Source organism: Xyrauchen texanus, chromosome 32 (genome assembly GCF_025860055.1).
Source record: "Xyrauchen texanus isolate HMW12.3.18 chromosome 32, RBS_HiC_50CHRs, whole genome shotgun sequence".
NCBI lineage: Eukaryota > Metazoa > Chordata > Actinopteri > Cypriniformes > Catostomidae > Xyrauchen > Xyrauchen texanus.
In genome coordinates this window covers 12,292,854-12,312,751 of record NC_068307.1, presented here as the reverse complement: position 1 = coordinate 12,312,751, position 19,898 = coordinate 12,292,854, and the positions used below count along the sequence as shown (strand labels likewise).

Sequence of the window (19,898 nt, the reverse complement as noted above, 5' to 3'; positions counted from 1 at the left end):
AATTAAATAATACCTATATTAGAGACCCCAGTTATTAAACTAATTTAAATTCACCAAGAAAACGCTTAGACCTAAACTTAAACGAGTCCTTTTATTACTTTCTGCTATCAAAGCAACTGCAAGATTTATTTTCTCTCTTCCAAATGCATGTTTTCAATGTTTACTGTGCAAACCTCCCACTTTTTTATGTGTTAAACTCGTAAAATCGCCCTCTATGATGCTTTCTGCAAATCTTGTGATGTGGAGGGCAATGCGGCGCTTGACACTGGGTTCAGCCACTAGAACCAAATTAAAACTGCCACTAGAAGTCGTCTATCCAAGGCAAAGATGCAAAATCGAATGACAGTTGCCTCAGCATCAGTCTCCCTTGATGCGTTTGATTATGCAAGTCAATGCAGACCAGGTTTGAGTTGTCGTTTGAGTTCTGTTCAGTTAATATTTCACATGTTTTGTTCATATTTTAATCGGATTTGTTTTTTGTAATATTGCATTATTCATGTCGTGTTTTAGTGGCTTCCTTTGTCACTGCGGGAGAAAAAACATTAATCTGCTTTGTGTGGTGTCTCTGTTGTTCATCTGTCCTCTTCATAAATAAATAAATGCATAATCTGCTATATGTTCGTCCTGTAAATTTATGATTCAAAATGAAAACGTGAATGAAAATAAAAGCTATTAAATGTCTTATTATCATTCAAATATGAAAATAAAATTATGGGTAATAATAGATTATGACAGAATTTTTACGAGCCTGTCCGGACGATGAGAAAGTCTAATGCAAACACTGTGTATGTGACTTGTTTTTTTGTTTTTTTTTGCATAGCCGAATTTCAAACATTACAAGTAAACACGCTACTTGTCATTAAGTCGTAAAAAGTGTGCCGTGGCAGAAAAAAGGTTGGGAAACACTGACTTAGAAATAGGGCAAAATCGTAAATATTTTATGTTAATTTGACATCATAGCATTTCTTTGTTGATCTTTTTTTTTATCTTAAAACTTTGTTCATTTCCAAGTTTATATTAGATTTTGAATTCCATATTTTCAATGTGCTGTCACTTTTGAGACCCCACTGTATGCTTTTTGATGTATGTGTTTTGCAGTTAGAATTTATTCTCTTATGAACAGCTCTGTTTCTCTCTCTCTGTCATGTTTTCCCTCTCTCATTTATATATCTATATCATGTCCAGTCATTTGCATTCAGTGTACAGTGCGTCTCTCTCCTCAGGGTCTCTCTGCAGTTTTCTCTATTCCTTCTGTCATGACAGGCCATGATGAACAGATCACACAACCTCTCTCTAGCCTATCACACCCTTCTCCTCTGCCCACTCCTACAGTCTCTCCTTTCATTCTCTCTTTAGTCTTAGACTGATTTGTTGTGGGTCCTAACTGTACTTTTGCTCTGATCTAGGATCGACTACCAGCCGATGCATCTGCTCACATTAGTTTTTGCAAATTTCTGTACAATTAAAATAACGTTATTATTTCACTAAATTATCCGCAGAGGTCTGCAGTGTCATTTCTGACATTGACAGAGCAGTACTAACTAGAAAAGGAAAATTCATTAAGGCAAACTTTGTTGTTGGCTTGACAAAGTCTTGTCTAATTTTAAAGTATAAAAAACCTTGAAGTTTGTAGGTTATGTAGGCCTTATTTCGTCTGAATGCATAGTATTAGGGGTGGGTAAAAATATAGATTTTCCAATGCATTGCTATATCCATTTTAATGATCTTGATATCGATTCTTAAATCCCAAGATCAATCTTTTACTTAACGTGCAACTAAAGTCCTGGCAACTCTTTACGAAAATGAGAGGAAATCACTTGCATTAGCAACCAAATTTCATGCTATGTGACTTGATATATATATATATATATATATATATATATATATATATATATATATATATATATATATATATATATATATATATATATATATATTTGGCAACTGGCTGGTAAATGTTTACATTTCACTCACCAGTAATTGTGTAGTATAGAGGTGGAGTATTCAGCAGCGAGATCCTTTCACTACGTGTTGAGATTTAAAGTTGTTTTATGTAATGTGTGTCTATTTGTCATTTAATAATGTCTCCTTTAATACCATTTCTGTTCTTTACAGTCAGTGTAATAATCATACATGACACAGATAACATAAAGCCATTCAAGTCCTGTCTCATTAACATGCACTCATCTACTGATGCGCTTTACAGAAATGCTGTTTTTTTTAAAGAGACAGTACCGGTTTTAGCACTCTCTCAACAAATCAATGTAAATACTTGTAAATGGTTTAATTATGCAATTAAACCGTAATCTTGTAGTCAAAAATAATATATGCAATATAATATCTTATTTATTGATTGAATACATGGATGTATTAATTTTTAAAATGGCAAAATGTGTCCAAAATGATAAAAAATACAAATAAAATATAATTGGTTAAATTAATGTACCAGGTTTGAAGGTCCCCCATATAATTAATAGCATTACCTGGAAGATAATTTCTTTCATATGTTAACAAAATGGACATTGAAATGGACATAATTGAAATATACCCATATCTAAACGATATTGAATCGAAATCTGAATCGAATCGGGAAATCTGTATCAATACCCAGCCCTACATATTGTAATATAGTATTAGATATAGACATATTTACCTTCTCATATTCCTATGACTCACAAACAGTTCAATGCTTTTCTTATTGCAGGAGGGAAGCCATTTTTTACAAGGAACCCAGCAGAACTGAAGGGGACATTCATTAACACCAAGCTGAAGAAGAGCAGGCGTGGGTTTGGCTTTACTGTAGTAGGAGGAGATGAACCAGATGAGTTCCTGCAGATTAAGAGTCTGGTGCTCGATGGACCAGCTGCCTTGGATGGGAAGATGGAAACTGGTAATAGAACTATTTTTTAAAAATATATAAATTATAGTAAAGAAGTACTAGATTAACCCAAAAATGAAAATTCTGTCATTATGTTCTCCCCGTCATGCAGGGGCATGCACAGACATTTTGAGGGGCAGTGGCCCAAACCCAAAGCGTTGTGGCATTATTTGAACATGATATATGTCATAAGCGCAAACAGAGAAATTTGTGAATTATAAGAAATGTCTGGAGGCTGATTAAACACCATAAAAGTAGCCCATACTTGTGTGCGTGCCGTTGTCATCAGAAGCCATACAATAACATTGTTTGAGGAACAGACCAAAATGTAAGTTGTTATTATCTGATTATCTATGCCCCCACCGAAGCTCGCGTCTAGCCCACCCCTGCGTTCAGATTAGAAAATGGTGTGTCAGGTTGAATGCAAAATGGCTTGCATCGGTACTGTAACTGAGTACTATGCACCAATTTGTAATTCTAGATGTGAATACAACCTAGATTTAAGGGTGAGTGAGGACTTTTCATTTTTGTGTGAACTATTTCTTTAGTTATTTATTGATGTATATATAATGATGTAAGAATTTTACTGTATGATTTTTGGTGTTTGATATTCATTATTCATTCAGGATGTGTATACATGTTATACATAAGTTGATGTTATCTCCTTTAAAAGTACAGTTGTGGAAGTAAAATGCATCTTAGTGCTGTGATCTTTGTTCCTGAGTTTAGTCTACCCATTTAATCTTTTTCCCAGGTGACGTTATTGTGAGTGTAAACGACATCTGCGTGCTGGGTTACACACACGCCCAGGTTGTGAAGATCTTTCAGTCCATTCCTATTGGCTCCATGGTCGACCTTGAACTCTGCCGGGGCTATCCTTTGCCCTTTGACCCCGATGACCCCAACACCAGCCTGGTGACCTCTGTGGCCATTTTAGATAAGGAGCCCATCATCGTCAATGGTAAAGAGAGTTACGACTCGCCATCCAGTCATGGGAGTGAAACGGGAGGCGGTGGCGGAAGTTTAAATGGCTCTAGCGACCCACCACGTCCCCACAGCCCTTCAGCGGAGGTGGCATCCAATGGCTCTCATGGTTATCCCAGTGATGTGGTCACATTGGCATCTTCGATCATAATCCAGCCCGAGCTCATTACCGTCCACATGGAGAAGGGTGACAAAGGATTTGGCTTCACAATAGCGGACAGCCCCTCTGGAGGAGGCCAGCGAGTGAAGCAGATAGTGGATTACCCACGATGCAGAGGGCTGAGGGAGGGCGACATCATCATGGAGGTCAACAAGAGGAACGTGCAGAACCTGACGCACAATCAGGTGGTCGACCTGCTCAGCAAGTGCCCTAAAGGCAGTGAGGTGACCATGCTGGTGCAAAGAGGTATGTCTACAAGGAAATTATGCTTTTTATATTGTTATAAAATGTATTTGTGGAGTGTAAATAAGTCTGTTCATGGATTGTCTGATGTATATTGCACACAAAAATGGTCAGAGCTGGCGGAAATCACCAGTTCTAACCTGACTGGCGTGACTTTGTGGATGGTCCAGAATAAATAAAGTATACCAGACTTTATGCAAATTGTTACAAGCCTTGCTAAATGAGACTATAGGTTTAAAAAGAAATATATAAGATTGCACAAGCAAGGCAAAAGTGAGAGTCACACACACATTCTGTCACTGAGTGGCATGTTCATGAATCTTGCTCAAGGGATGAAGAGAGAGTGACAGGGAGAGGTGCAGATGGAAACAGTCTCAGGTGGGAGGTCAGAACCTTTCATGAATATGGAGTCTTTGACTCATGCTTTTCCCTTGAAATGGCTTTCCTTCAGTATCAGCTGTCTGTTAGCTTCACCTGATTGTTGCATGCAGCTTTCTTTCTGTACTGAATTTTGGCAAAGGAAGTTAGTAAAGGTGGAAATGTCAAGGATGCCAGCTATTATTGGAAAGCTGTTACCTTTTCAGTGACACAGGAGAGAGGAGACAGACTGAAAGATAGACACATCCACCGACAGCAAAAAAAGAGTTAAGGAAACAGAGAGGGAGAATTCAAGAGAAAGAATTGTGTGTTTGATTGAAATGAGTGAAAACACTAAAACAGCATTGACTGCCAAAGCAATTGATGTCCCTGCTCATAAAAACTTGAGAGAATTATTCCAAATGTTTTCCACACACAAATCCCAAGGCCTTTTGGAACCAGTGTCAAATTCCTGTTTTGCCTGTTGTCAGAGCATTCGTTTAGAGCCAGGCATTTGGATTATTAATTTGATGAATTGAAAGAACCCTTATCTGTCTAGTTTAAGTACTCTTAACATGGCTAGGAAATTGCTGCATGCCAATTGCAAGGCCAGAACCTGTTGTATTAAAACACCCCCATTTGTCATTTGGGACAGTTACCAGCATGTAAAAAAAGTTTATGCAGCACTTCTATCTTTTATGGCTCATCTATAGAGCCTTGCGCCTAGACTCAAGCTATTTTGGTAATGCAAAAAAACATGTTGTCCTTCAAGGTTTGATAGCCTATGGAACTGGCATCACGTCACAGCCTAACTTCATATAAAACCTCTGAAAGCAAAATTTTTCAGCTGTTGGATGAACCCATTGATTCTCAATGTGAAAATGCACAGTAAATATAGGATTTCTAAGGGAAAAAATGTGCTCAAGTACACATTAGTGTACATTGTGTTTAGCAGCGTGGCGTTTCAAATTGCTCAACTTTTAAAAATTGTATATTGGATGAAACTAGTGTCTCTAATCTTTTTACTCAAACAGGTTTCAATGTAAAAACTTACTTGGGTTTCTTGCCAGATGTAGTTTTGTTGCCATTTCTCCCAAAGACAAACTGTGAAAAACAGCTGTGGTCGACACCATGTTGTTTTGTCACATTACTCTGTAGGTCGAAAGTTTAACCCTTTACTGTCAGCACAGATTCTCCTGAACAGAGATCAGTCAGTTTAAATTAATTTAGCAAAGCCAAAATGCAACGTCCATACATGTGTATGAAGGGTCGCACAAGGCTTAAGATTGTATAAAACATTTTTTTAAATTTAGTATTAGATAAAGTGGTGTCCAAAAGTCTATTAATTCCAAATCATAACAATCTGAGTTAAAAGAAAAAAAAGTGAAATTTCATTAATAATATTTAGTGTTTAGTAATTATATAGGCCTAAAGTAATTGGTATGCCCCCCTTTTACTTTAAAGACAGCATGCACCTGAGCATGGACATCCACAAGTTTGTGCAAAACCTGATGATCCATGTTATTCCAGCTTGATTTGAGAATGCTCCTCAGAGCATCTTGTGTTTTACAGTGAAAGCAAGAAAATCTGACCTTTTTTAGTCAACATGGCCAATGTCACATATTTGTTTATTTGATTAGTGACTTAGAAATAGGGTAAAATCTTAAATATTTTGTTCATTTTACATCATAGCGTTTCTTTGTTGATCTTTTTTAAAAACGTAAAACTTTGTTTATTTCTAAGTTTAAATTAGATTTTGTGCTGTCACTTTTGAGACCCCACTGTATATGCTGTTTGATGTATGTGTGTGCAGCTCTGTTTCTCTCTCTCTGTCATGTTTTCCCTCTCTCATTTATATATCTATATCATGTCCAGTCATTTGCATTCAGTGTACAGTGCGTCTCTCTCCTCAGGGTATCTCTGCAGTTTTCTCTATTCCTTCTGTCATGACAGGCCATGATGAACAGATCACACAACCTCTCTCTAGCCTATCACACCCTTCTCCTCTGCCCACTCCTACAGTCTCTCCATTCATTCTCTCTTTAGTCTTAGACTGATTTGTTGTGGGTCCTAACTGTACTTTTGCTCTGATCTAGGATCGACTACCAGCCGATGCATCTGCTCACATTAGTTTTTGCTAATTTCTGTACAATTAAAATAACGTTATTATTTCACTAAATTATCCGCAGAGGTCTGCAGTGTCATTTCTTACATTGACAGAGCAGTACTAACTAGAAAAGGAAAGTTTATTAAGGCAAACTTTGTTGCCTTAATCCCAAGGCCTTTTGGAACGAGCATCAAATTCCTGTTTTCCTGTTTTCAGATCATTCAGTTAGAGCCTGGCATTTGGATTATTAATTTGATGAATTGAAAGCACCCATATCTGTCTAGTGTAAGTACTTTTAACATGGCTAGTTGCCTGTTGTATTAAAACATCCCCATTTTTCATTTGGGACAGTTACCATCATGTAAACAAAAGTATATGCAGCGCTTATATCTTTTATGTCATATAATGTACATTTGAATTTCCCTTGGATTAATCATAAGAGTAAATAGTGAAAAAGTTTGCCAAACCTTGTGCTGTTCCTCGTGTGGAGCACCTACACTCTGCATATCCTTTCGAAATGCTCTCAACATTATAAACAATGTTTATTTTTTACTAGGTTGCTTATCATTTTAATCTGACTTTAACCTTTTAAACTGTCAAAATATTAAAATAATTCTTGACCAACACAAAATAACTAGCGTTTGAATGCTTAGCTTACAATGCATGTATGCATAATGACCAAAACCGAACAAGTGCTTTGAAATTGCTGGTGAATCAGAAGTTTTCCATTTGGATTATTTATGAAAATGTTGCACTGTACATAATATTGTATTCAGTAAAACTCACCAAATAGCTTTGTCTCATATGTTGTTGGAAAGCTCACAAAGAGTAGAATACAACCCACCTATTTTGTTTACTCGTAGACAAAATTATAGTGAGAAATAGCTGAAGTATATGTCTTTGACATTTATGTTTCATGTGATCAGGTGTTGCTCATATTCTGCATTCCCACTTATAACTTCACGAAAACAGAAAAGAAAATATCACATACTATTACTTGGAGGAGGCGATTGTCTCTCACACGAGCCCACACACAAGGTAATCAGCTGCATAAATCATTAGATAATTGACATGAAGCACGATGTGCACAGTGCATACAGCTTCTGGCTATCTGGCATCTTGCAATCTGGCTGAAAACAAGTTAAATTTCCTGGATCAAATGACTATCAGAAATTGTGTAGTGTTATTGAACACTAAACCAATTGGACTAAGTTCAGATCATTGCAAAAAGTCATCCATATTTGGGCAGAGTGACATGTGATTTGTTACTGTTACATGTGGCCACCAGGAGATGGGGCCAAGTACATGACACAAATCTCATTACTAAAATCATGTCTGCGTGTTATGAAAACAGTCGTTGTGTGTGTGTGTGTATATATATATATATATATATATATATATATATATATATATATATATATATATATATATATATATATATATATATATATATATATATATATATATAGATAGATATATATATAATATAATATAATATAGATATAATATAATATATATAACATAATATATATGTACAATTATTATTTTGTTTGGAGAGGCTTTTGGACACTTGGAGATGTTTTTTGTACACTAGGATAAATACACTTTATGCTATAACTTTTGATTGCTTTGTTGAATCAGCACAAAATGTTACTTGTTTACAGGGAACAAAACAAAAACAGTTTTTCAGAGCCACACCCAGAGATATATAATGTCAAATAAAAAAAACAAGATTTTTAAGATAACTTTTTAAGATAAGAAAATACATTTTTGGTGATTTTTTTTTTTTCAGCAGTTTCTTAGGCTGAGAGTCTCAGAGTTTATCATAATCTATTTCATAATTTTTTTATAACATTTCTTAATAATGATACCCAACACTTGACGCTCCTTTTTTTTCTCTCAAGTTGTAAGCCTTTAATTTCGAGTATGCCACTTAAACAGGAAATCTTTAAAAACACCCCCAGAGCTTAAACGGTTAAACAGTTTGTGTCACATTTAATTGCAAATTGTTTTGTAAACCTGTCACAATGTAATGCACACTTTGGAGAGAGGCTGTTGTTCAAGGAATAGGCAAACCCGCAGCCCATGAGTAAGTAGTGTTACATGAAAGAGATTGTTAACTGTTGAAGACACAGCAGAAAAATGGCCTGTTTATTTCTAATGGTCAGAGAGAGGGTAGGAAATTGTAATATAAAAGAAAATTACATCTGTTCTTGGTGCAAAAAAATCCCCAAAACAATAAAAAAAACTATTATGATATGGCCCCCATTTTTACATGCTCTATCTTACACTAATTATACTGAAGCCCACAACATATGTGGTTTTGTAAACGCCTTAAACAGCTTTCCTTTTTTGAGGTAAGATCGCAAGTGGTTTAAGCAAAAAACGGTCACACCAGTAGATTTTTGACCATTAACCCTAGTTTGCGTTTGTGAGTTAATACCGACATATACACAATGCAGTGTTTTCACATGCCTGTGTACATTTTGACTTGGCATAAGTTGAAATTATTTCAGATCTCTTGTAAATGCTGTTTTCTTACATTGCTGATTTTTGGGAGTTATCAGGGTATAGGTGTGCCTGTAAACACGCTCACTGGCATTATCGCAAATCAGTGGTGAAATATGATACACACCAGGCACATACCCTAATGTCTGTAAAATATGTCAGGATGTTGTAAGTATTCTCTGAGCTCTCACATTTAATTGCTGGGCTGGCCTTGATATCAGGCAGTGAACCCCCCCCACACACACACACACACCATTCCTATTCATCAACACTCACCCATCACTGGTCTACCAATTTGGAGAGAGGCAGAGGAAGGATCTAACAGGCCCAAACATGATATATACAGTATATATCCTGTGTGTGTATGTGTGTGTATATTAGGGCTGTCAATTTAACGCGTTAATAACGTGCGATTAATTTTACAAAAAATAACGTGTTAAAAAATTTTACGCAATTAATCGCATTGCTTTCCTGAGAAATTCCTGAGACATGCAAGCTTGTAGTACCACCTGTTTACTCCAGAGGGAAGTAAGTGAAATTTCAGCTGTGTGACCCACACACAGTTTATTACAGTGAACAAAACATTAACAACTCTTCAGCGGACACACAAACATGCGTTACGTTCTTGAGTTCAAAACACTTGAAGGAGCGCAAATGCGAACTAAGGGATCTCAAGATGTGTTTAAATATTGAGTATTAAACTATATTTAACTTGACACAGTGATCTAAACATATTATGTTTATGACGCAACACACCCGAGATGAGACACATGCATGTCTTACGCAGGTCGTACGGTCTTTACCTCACAAATATTTAATTATCAACTAGGTTAAGGAGGTGTCCTTTAAACTGTTACAACATTTTTATCCAGTCAATCTTTATTTAAGAAACATGCTCCCTGAAATAGATCCACTTTGCTCCTTCTGTAATGCAGTAGATTAATCTGCCCCTCAACTTTTTTTGGGAATGTGTCCACGCGGTAGTATATTGGAGAAAATGTTGGTTTTTTGTACATACCTCTATTTTCTGTGCTTTATAAAGACGTTTTATTTGGTTTTGATAACTTAAGTTAATATTTTCTGATTAATCTGTTTATTTTTCTTGCCAAGTTTTTTATACATAAGTGTACATTTATGTCTATAAAGCCCCTATTTGCACTTTTTTGTAAAGACTTGAAATTTTATTTAAATACTCATTGTACCTCCAACAACTCCAAAGCATTGAAAACCATTGCACTATGTAATGAATATAATGTCTTGGCATTTAATGTCCTGGCTTGTTTCTAAACAAAAACATGTCTGACACAAGTGTAAATTGACGGGCCCTTAAACAAGCCCTCATAATAAATCTTCGACTGATTGACAAATTAACTTGTGAAATGGATTGCTGTGAACTGTATGTCAATGATTGACTTATGATCAATAATATGGTAGTAAACAAAAGGTATTTTTTATTTTATATATATATATATATATATATATATATATATATATATATATATATATATATATATATATATATATATATTTATATATTTATATATTTTTAATATTGAAAGATAACTATGTATAATTATTTCATCATTATGTATTGAATTATTGTTATATGATGGGCTTTCTCAGCAAATATTTGTATATGTGATTAATCACGATTAATTAATCGGGACACCATTTAATTAATTCGATTAAAAGTTTGAATTGATTGACAGCCCTAATACACACACACACACACACACACACACACACACACACACACACAGTATATAAATAACCTCTTTTAAACACATGTACACACAAACATACACAAATACTTACATGACATGTCCTCTAAGAAAAAAAATCACAGCATGCTTGGCCTATTAAAACATATGAAACACATTTCTCATTGTAGGGAATGCACGACTAGCCCTGTTGGTACTCTGCTAATTGACTCATGTGTATAGGTCTAGATCCTATAGATGGATGACATTACATGCGCTCTCATAGCTTGTTGTTCTTTTTTTGTCAGGTGGGAGGTACATGGTCTAAAAACTATGTCACATGATTATTTGTTCATTTCACTCAGTACCTAAACATCACTCACCCAATAAAAAGGAGATTGTTTGAGTTTAGATGAATACACTGCATTTATCTTTTGGGCTTTACAAGCTTAAAATAGTTAGCCCAGTGTCATTGTAAACCTTGGGTTAACATGATTCTGGGATATCTTGTTCCATATACTTTTCCCATGGTTAATTAATCCCTGGGTGGCTAAGTTTTGAGATTTCACTCTGTATATTTGTAAACCCGTTTAATGTTCTTTTTTGCATATTTCTAATGGCATTGATTATCCAAAGACAGTATGCTACATGCACACAATATGTTCTAATTGTCCATTTGTGGAAACATTAGCTTTAATCAACTGTGGTAGTCTAAAAGGAATGTTTTACCCAACAATGGAAATTCTGCCATCATTTACTCCCTCCTCATGTCATTCCAAACCAGGGTGATTCGTTTTGAAAATGTATAATTTTAATTTTAATTTCAATTTCAATTTCATTTTAGTTAAATGCATAAATGTTTTTAAGGCCATTTTAAAATACTAAATATCTGTAACACTTTACAATAAGGTTGTATTAGTTAACTTTAGTTAACTACATTAGTTAACATGAACTATTAACAATATTTTTACAGCACTTATTATTCTTGGTTAATGTTCATTCTAATGGGGAATATTTGTGTCGCTTTTGGTGTGAAGAGCCATTTGTCGGCAATTTGTCATGCTTTTTCAGGTCATGTTCGGTATGAAAGGTCCTTAACCCTGCTCTGAAGGATTAAAAGTGCTGCAAAAGTGGTGCAAAATGAGTAAAATTATGCTTCACACAGGGTAAAATTAATCAAAACTTAGGGTTTAAAGAGATGTTAACCCAAGGTTAAGCATAGGGTGAAAAGTCCATTTAAGAACCAAGGATTGATTGTAATCTCATCTGTATGAAGCCAGACAGTAATATATGTTCTTTCTATGACCGGCCACTTTCAAGAGGCTTTGACTGGCGTCAGTTTTTCTCTAGGTGTTTCTCAGCTGTTCAGATCAAAATGTTTGCTAATGCTCATTATAAAATAGATTCATGCATCTGTTATGCCCAAGGTAATCATTTTAACACAATGTGTGTGTTCATGAGCTGTGTACATGGTGGCTCGAAATCAGTGGCCCAGAGTCCATTCTGTCTCTCTGAAGAGCGTGTGTATTTATGTATTTACTTCAGTGTGGGGTCAGTTAGACTGAGAAGCTTGTTTCTTGAAACTTAACTTGTATTCCTTTGAGAGAAAGCTTGTGTCTTCTAGAAGACAATTCCTATCCTCATTGGAATTCCCCTTGCTTGTGTTTATCACTGGATCTGCTGCTGTGAGATAGAGAGGATCGCTCCAGCTATGGAGAATGTGATGAAATGAAAAGGTGTATACTACTATCTGATCTCTTCCCTTTATGAGTCATCAATCAGCCATGACAGCAAACGTCTCGCCATCCCTAGCAGATATGAAACAAGCTCCAATGCATGCATTGGTTGGTCTGGTCTCATTAGCTGTTACTCCAAGCATCCTAATAAGTGTGTTGAGGCCTGCTCACTCAAGTAAATTGCAAAATGTGAAAGAAATTTCAGCAAGAGTGGAACAAATGTTCGACGAGACAAAATACCTTCTAGCATTGGAAATATTTTTAGCCCTGGTGCATATTAATCTAGCCTATTATTTCAATGTAAGTAATGTCATGCTAAATATTTAGTGTGTTGGCTTGCACCCTGAATGTTGCCTTAAAGGGATAGTTCACCCAAAATTGAAAATTCTCTTATCATTTGCTCACCCTCATGCCATCCAAGATTTTTTTTTTCTGTTTGCTTAAGATTTTAAGAAGAATATCTCCACTCTTTAGGTCCATACAATGCAATTGAATGGTGGTCAGAACTTTGAAGGTCCAAAAATCATATAAAGGCAGCATAAACGTATTTAATACTACTCCAGTGGTTAAATCCATAACTTCAGAAGCAATATGATAGGTGTGGGTGAGAAACAGATCATCAGATTTAAGCACTTTTTTACTGTAAATCTCCACTCTAACTTCCACATTCTTCTTTTATGGTGATTTACATTCTTCACGCATATTCCCACCTACTGTGCAGGGAGGAGAATTTGTTAATTTAATTAACCAGCAAAAAACACCATGCCAATCAACCAGAGCTAAAAACACACTAGCAAAAGCCAGTCTTGCGTCCAGATGTCCGCATGACATTTTCTCATCACCCAGTAAAATTCACAGCAGACTTTAACTCTCCCATCACCAACAGGAAAGAAAAGGCTCACTTTTCTGCTTCTTAGAGTTTCTTTCTGTTCAGTTTGTCAGGGGCACTTATTTTACACTCATTGAAGCCTTTTATGTAGTATCGCTGTCAAGACAATGTGGCTCATTTTTCATTTTTTTTGGCTAGACAAATAAAGCGAGGGAAAGATGAACAACAACGATTAGCCAGTAGCGGATCCTGGCATAGGCAATATAGGCTTAGCAAGATCGCAATGAAAGAAAGGTGCCCGAATTGTGCAGCCCTGCCCCTAGCTCGATCACGATGCGATAAAGGTGCCCTAAACCTTGCCACACCGCCCCCACCCCGAGCTCGCAAGATTTCAATGGGAAAAAGGTGTCCCAAATCATGTCACTCCACCCCCACACAGAGCTCACAAGATCATGATGGGAGAAAGGTGCCTCGAGTTGTTCCTGACAGGCTACTCAGTCCTGTCTACGTTAATTCTTGCCTAGAACACCAAGTAAGCCAGAACCGCCACTATGATTAGCAGTGTATACAAAGGAACTGATTCAATGATTATACAGGAGCACGTTTGCAAATTATGTTTCTGCTGACTGGTCCAATGGCATTGCAGACAATCTCAGGAAAGCAACAGATCAATGGTTGTCTTGCTCAGGATCAAATCAGGGAAAATATGTGGTTAAATAATGAGGAGAGTGGTTTGAGGAATGATAGAGCAAGGATCTTCTCTCCGACTGCTCTTCCTTTGGCTTCCTGATGGGGTGAAGCACAGAGCCCACCAATCACATGATATCACACTTTGTTTCCATGACGATGCTGTGCTGCCCTTTGTGGTGTAGTTTTCTGTTAAAATTATAAAACTGAGCGGCCTGTCTTGAATACAACATGCAGGCACACGTACACGTGTAGAACACATGACAGCAGGCAGTGAGGACACACAGACAGAGATAGAAAAGGGGTTTCAGGTCCAGATTTGTGTCTATTTGTATGTGTAGCTGTGTCCACATGATCATGTTAACATCACCTCATGCCCCGCCACCTCTTGTTGTTGGCCATGTCAGTTTAAGAAAATTAGTATGTAGACACAATAACAAACATACACACATAGTCTTGTATAGCTGCTTTCAGATTCACAGAGTCTCTAGATAGTGTTCACTGCTTTCTGCACAACATTTTTTTCATTTAAATTGCCCTGCAAAGTCATCAAACACAAGTATCACTTGACTCGTTCAAATTAGTAGTTTAGTTTGAACAAATATTACTTTTCTTTCATATATATACACCAATCAGCCACAACATTAAAACCACCTACCTAATAATGTGTAGCTCCCCCTTGTGATGGCAAAACAGCGCCAACCCACAACTCAGAATAGCATTCTGAGATTCTTTTCTTCTCACCACAATTGTACAGTGGTTATTTGAGTTACCGTAGACTTTGTCAGTTTGAACCATTCTGGCCATTCTCTGTTAACCTCTCTCATCAACAAGGCATTTCCGTCCACAGAACTGCCACACACTGGATGTTTTTTTTTTTTGGCACCATTCTGAGTAAACTCTAGAGAATGTTGTGTGAAAATTCCAGGAGATCAGCAGTTCCAGAAATACTCAAACCAGCCCGTCTGATACCAACAATCATCCATGCAATTATCTAATTAGCCAGTCGTGTGGCAGCAGTGCGGTGTATACAATCTTTCAGATACAGGTCAGGAGCTTCAGTTAATGTTCACATCAACCATCAGAATGGGGGGGGGGAATGTGGTCTCAGTGATTTGGGCCATGGCATGATTGTTGGTGCCAGATGGGCTGGTTCGGCAGACATTTTCACATTTTCATCAGCCTAAATGTTCAGAAGAGCCCTAATTTAATGTACTGACCAGTACTGATGATTCAAGTGAAGTGAAATAAAATATAATTGATCTCAGTAAGTTTTCTTTTTCTCGCATTCTGCTCAACCTTGTGAAAAAATAAATCTGTTGAGATGTTGAGCTCATATGCTATCAGTCTTGAACAAAGGAAGGAGGGGCGGGAATTTCAGTTGAATCTTCTTAGTGTCTTAACTACTTCAAAGGGCATTGCTATAGCATTTGAAACGGGTCCCAGATTCATCAAATTTTAATGCATTGGTCACTTTGTATGCATTTCCATGTAGCAAGCTTCACTACTTTATGGTATTCAGATAAAGCCATTATGTTCCCAGTAAAGTGAAATGGATTGATTGATTACAGGGTATTAGGCAGCAACTCTTCTCTAAAGTAACGACCTCCAGACTCTTCTCGCTTTATAAAATCAGACCTGCACGGATCCACACTTTTTTATTTTTTTAAATACGTCCTTGTAGATGTGCAAGGAAACTTTTACAGTTTGAGCATTGCAAGGTAATAAGGAATAATGAATGTTTGACTGAAACAATATTTTAAATTTAAATATATTGAAATAACTTCTTTAGTGTAATTTCAAAAATATGGCTTATTCCCAGCTTCAGTGGTTTGCACATGATGATTGCTGCTTTTGAGCAGCTTTTGTAACCAATAAAGATGCAGGTTGAGCCAAGATACATTTTATCTCCTTGTTACAGGGTGGTCCGACCCTTTGCCAGTTTCTCTGTTGGTCACCTTTGGCCAGCAGTCTGGGCTGCCTATTTCACAGGGACATAGCAATCTCTCTATTTCTGCTCTACCAAACAAGCTATTGTGATCAGACTTTTTGAAGTGCATAGTCAAAGAAAGAGAGAAATGAACAAAGAGTATGTTAGCAAAGAAGGGAGTGTGGTGATGCTGCAGAAAGTTTTAACATTTAATGGGCTGTAGTGGAGACTGGCATTGAGAGGAAGGGGGAGACGGTGAGGGGCGGAGGAGGAGGCAGCAGACTGCAGAGGAGGGTGGTGTTTGTTTTTGGGATAATGAGAGCGGGAGGATGTTTGGGCTTTGTGGCAGGACTGTGCTTTGATAGGGCAGATCAATTAGAAACATAAAGGAGGTTGGAAGATTGAATGTCTGGAGAGTTTTATCAGAATAAAGAGTAGAAGCATATTGAAGTGGGTAGCATGAGAGATGGTTCATGCTGGACTGCATGCTTGTGAAAAGTGATGGCAAGTGCGCATGTGTGTTACCGTGGGCGCGCTCGTTCACTGACGACTTGATCTCAAAGGAATTAATTCACACTAAACAGCTTCTCTTTTTCCAGGCCAGATTGAAGTCAGAGGAGCATATTCACATGCTTAGATACAAGAATAAAACACAGTAAAACACACATGCTAGCACACACAAACTCCGCTGTGAAATCAGATGTTCACCCTTGGTGTGATTAATATTTCCTGTAGAGGAAATGTGTGATGAGTAGTGCTACAACTATAATGTTAATCAATTAATGTGGCAGTTTTTCTTTTGTTGTGTGATTAATTGGTTAATCGGATAAAGAATACATCTTTTATAGCATTTTATTTAAAAGTATGTTATTCAAAATCTTGTCCAATGGTCCCTTCAAACAATCTTAAAATTGAAGGCTTTAAATAACAATAACTATTTTCATTATCAAATTTATCTATGAGTTGTTCAATCTCTAGCCTTAAAGGAATAGGTCACCCAAAAATGAAAGTTCTGTCACTATTATCTTTCATTGTAATATTAATTAGGGCTATCAATCTATTAAATGTTTATTTTAATTAATCACATGATATACTGATTATTTAATTGCATTTCCTTTTAATTAATTGGATGTATAAATATATGCCGACAAGGTCCCCCAAATAACAATACATTAATATATCATTATAAAATAATTGTAAATAATTATATTTAACTAATTATAAAAATAACATATATTATGCATATATTATTATGCATATAATCAGAAGGTCGCTGGTTCGATCCCCACAGCCACCACCATTGTGTCCTTGAGCAAGGCACTTAACTCCAGGTTGCTCTGGGGGGATTGTCCCTGTAATAAATGCACTGTAAGTCACTTTGGATAAAAGCGTCTGCCAAATGCATAAATGTAAATGTATTGTTTATTTTTTTTTCACATTATTGAATACAAGCGTATCATTGACCTACAGTCCACAGTAACCCATTTTCCTATTTAATTTGTCAATCATTTGAATAAAGATTTATTATAAGAGCCTTTCTAAGTATGTGTCAATGTACAGTTGCATCAGATGGGCACTTTTGGAGCATCTCACTTTGGTTGCATATCGTCATAAACAGAGCGTTTTTAGCTCACTGTTTCAAGTTAAACTTAGTTGGAAACTTAAAAAAAAAAAAAAAAAAAACACATTTCCAGATCACTGCATTTGGAATTGGGCTTTGTCCAGCTTTTTTTGAACACAAGAATGCATTCTCATATTTTGCTGTCGCTAGTGCCGAGTAACGCCCTTTTCACACATACTCCGTTTGCGGTGCGTATGCAGTGCATATTTTTTTCCGTACCCATGTTAGCAGGTTAGAGCTTTTACACTGCACGCGGATGCAGTCCGTCGATCCGTTCCAGTTGCGGTGCGTATACAGCAGTGCAGCGATCGTTTACGCACAGAGTCTATTTTTGCTGTGCTGCACCGCACTGAATTAAAGTGGCAGCATATTGTTCACATTAAAATAGACATAGATTGACAAGAAACTGTAATAATTTCATCATATACGCATAATTTAAGTTAATGTGTTCTACAGTTACTAAATTACAGGGTCAAGAAAAACAAAAAAGTATGATTATAGTCCCAAAAGTTGCAAAATGCCATCATATATGATTTTTTTACCCTAAAAAAGACAGAGTGGACCCAAATACGTCTCATTCTTCTCCTTCTTAGCAACAGATATAGCACGATAGCTTTTCTTCTGCCAACAACTCGAACTACATGTAAAACAAAGAATCACAATGATTACAATTAATTTTCATACTGTTTCAATGTCTTAAACAATGTCAAAGTTAACATTTGGATTTAAAATCAAAATTACTTACACATTTTTGATTTTGTGGCACACAGAAACTGCATATCAGTAGCACACTGCAAACGCAGCATATGTGAAAGCACTATAGCGCTTGCTGCTCCTGTACTGTATACGCACTGCAAACGGAGTATGTGTGAAACGGGCGTAAGCCTGAGCTTGGTTTGTTGTCTGTACAGCTGCACGTTGCCTATAAAGCTGGAGTTTCGCTTACTGCCACCTGCTGAAAACAGGTGGTACTTCTAGCTTGAATTGCTCAATGGTAGGAATATTCTGAATTATGGTCTGGGGAAATTATTAATTACATTATATATACATTTTGAGTAATTGTTATTTTAATATTGTTGTTTTTTTTTATAATTAATTGTACATTAACAATTTGAATTGACAGTCCTTGCTAGTGTGATATTGCTTATATACAACAGTTTAATTAACAAGTAAATAAAAAAAATTGTTTTACCGAGTACAGTCATAAAAACGCATTTGTGCATGGAACTATTGCCATTCTAAACTAAAGTATAAGAGCAGTGCTGATCTGTTAAGAGTTACTGTATCATTGTCTATTACATGTATTTTTTATTATCACACGATCAAGAGTGCGAAATGGCCCTAAATCAACACTGCTGTGATTTACCTACGGCACTCGTGCCTGCGGCCTAATCACAGCAGTGCTGATGTAGGGCCGTATCACACTCTTGCTCGTGTGATAATGCTTATATGTATATGTATGTGTGTGTGTATGTAGTTTTATGAACAATCCCTTTAATATATTATGAATTTCTGTGTCTTAATTTTTCAAATTTTTCTGTTTTTATTTTATTCTTGTAATAGATCAGCTACATGAAGTACATATATCAATTCATGTTGGAATGCAATTTATTCATGGCCTGTCAGATCCAGCATTTCTGATGGAGGAATTAGGGGGGGATATCTACACACAGTATTACGCTGTTCGGAGGAGGGAATATGATGGTAAAGCGAGCACAAGAACTCTTGTGATGGGGAGAGAGAAACAGAGTGAAGGAGTGAACGCATGAAGTCGGGAGAGCGAGGGTGATGCACATTGAGGCAAGGAGGGGGAGCGTACAAAAAAGAGAGAGGGAGAGAGAGGAAATAAGCTCAAAAGACAAGAGAACCAAGGACGAGCTCTAGATGCAGGATCCTTCGGCAACAACATCGCGAGGGGCAGGGACGCTGGAAGATGGTTTCAGTAAGAGGGGAACTGACCGTTGCCTATAATTTAATGTTCAGTATCTTGGACTCCTTCTCCATGGGTAATAGCTTAGCACCTGTCTGGGCATAAGCCCCTCTCTTTTTCTCTTTTTGTGTCTCGTTCGTTCTCTCTATCTATCTGTAGCTCTCATCTTTTTCTGTTTCTTCCTCTCTTGTGCACAGTGTTGAGTAGATTTAAGTCTATGGGGTCCGC

The 19,898-nt window shown here is 36.7% G+C and overlaps 1 protein-coding gene across 9 annotated transcripts in view; it reads left to right on the top strand.

Moving 5' to 3' along the window:
* The window catches only part of LOC127625912 (membrane-associated guanylate kinase, WW and PDZ domain-containing protein 1-like), a 200,596-nt gene that overhangs the window by 155,573 nt on the left and 25,125 nt on the right, over positions 1-19,898 (top strand). For all 9 annotated transcript variants that reach the window (XM_052101367.1, XM_052101364.1, XM_052101365.1 and 6 more), the window contains 2 exons: positions 2,705-2,890; positions 3,633-4,268. In XM_052101367.1, the coding sequence (XP_051957327.1) occupies positions 2,705-2,890; positions 3,633-4,268 (822 nt within the window). The remainder of the gene's footprint in view (positions 1-2,704; positions 2,891-3,632; positions 4,269-19,898) is intronic.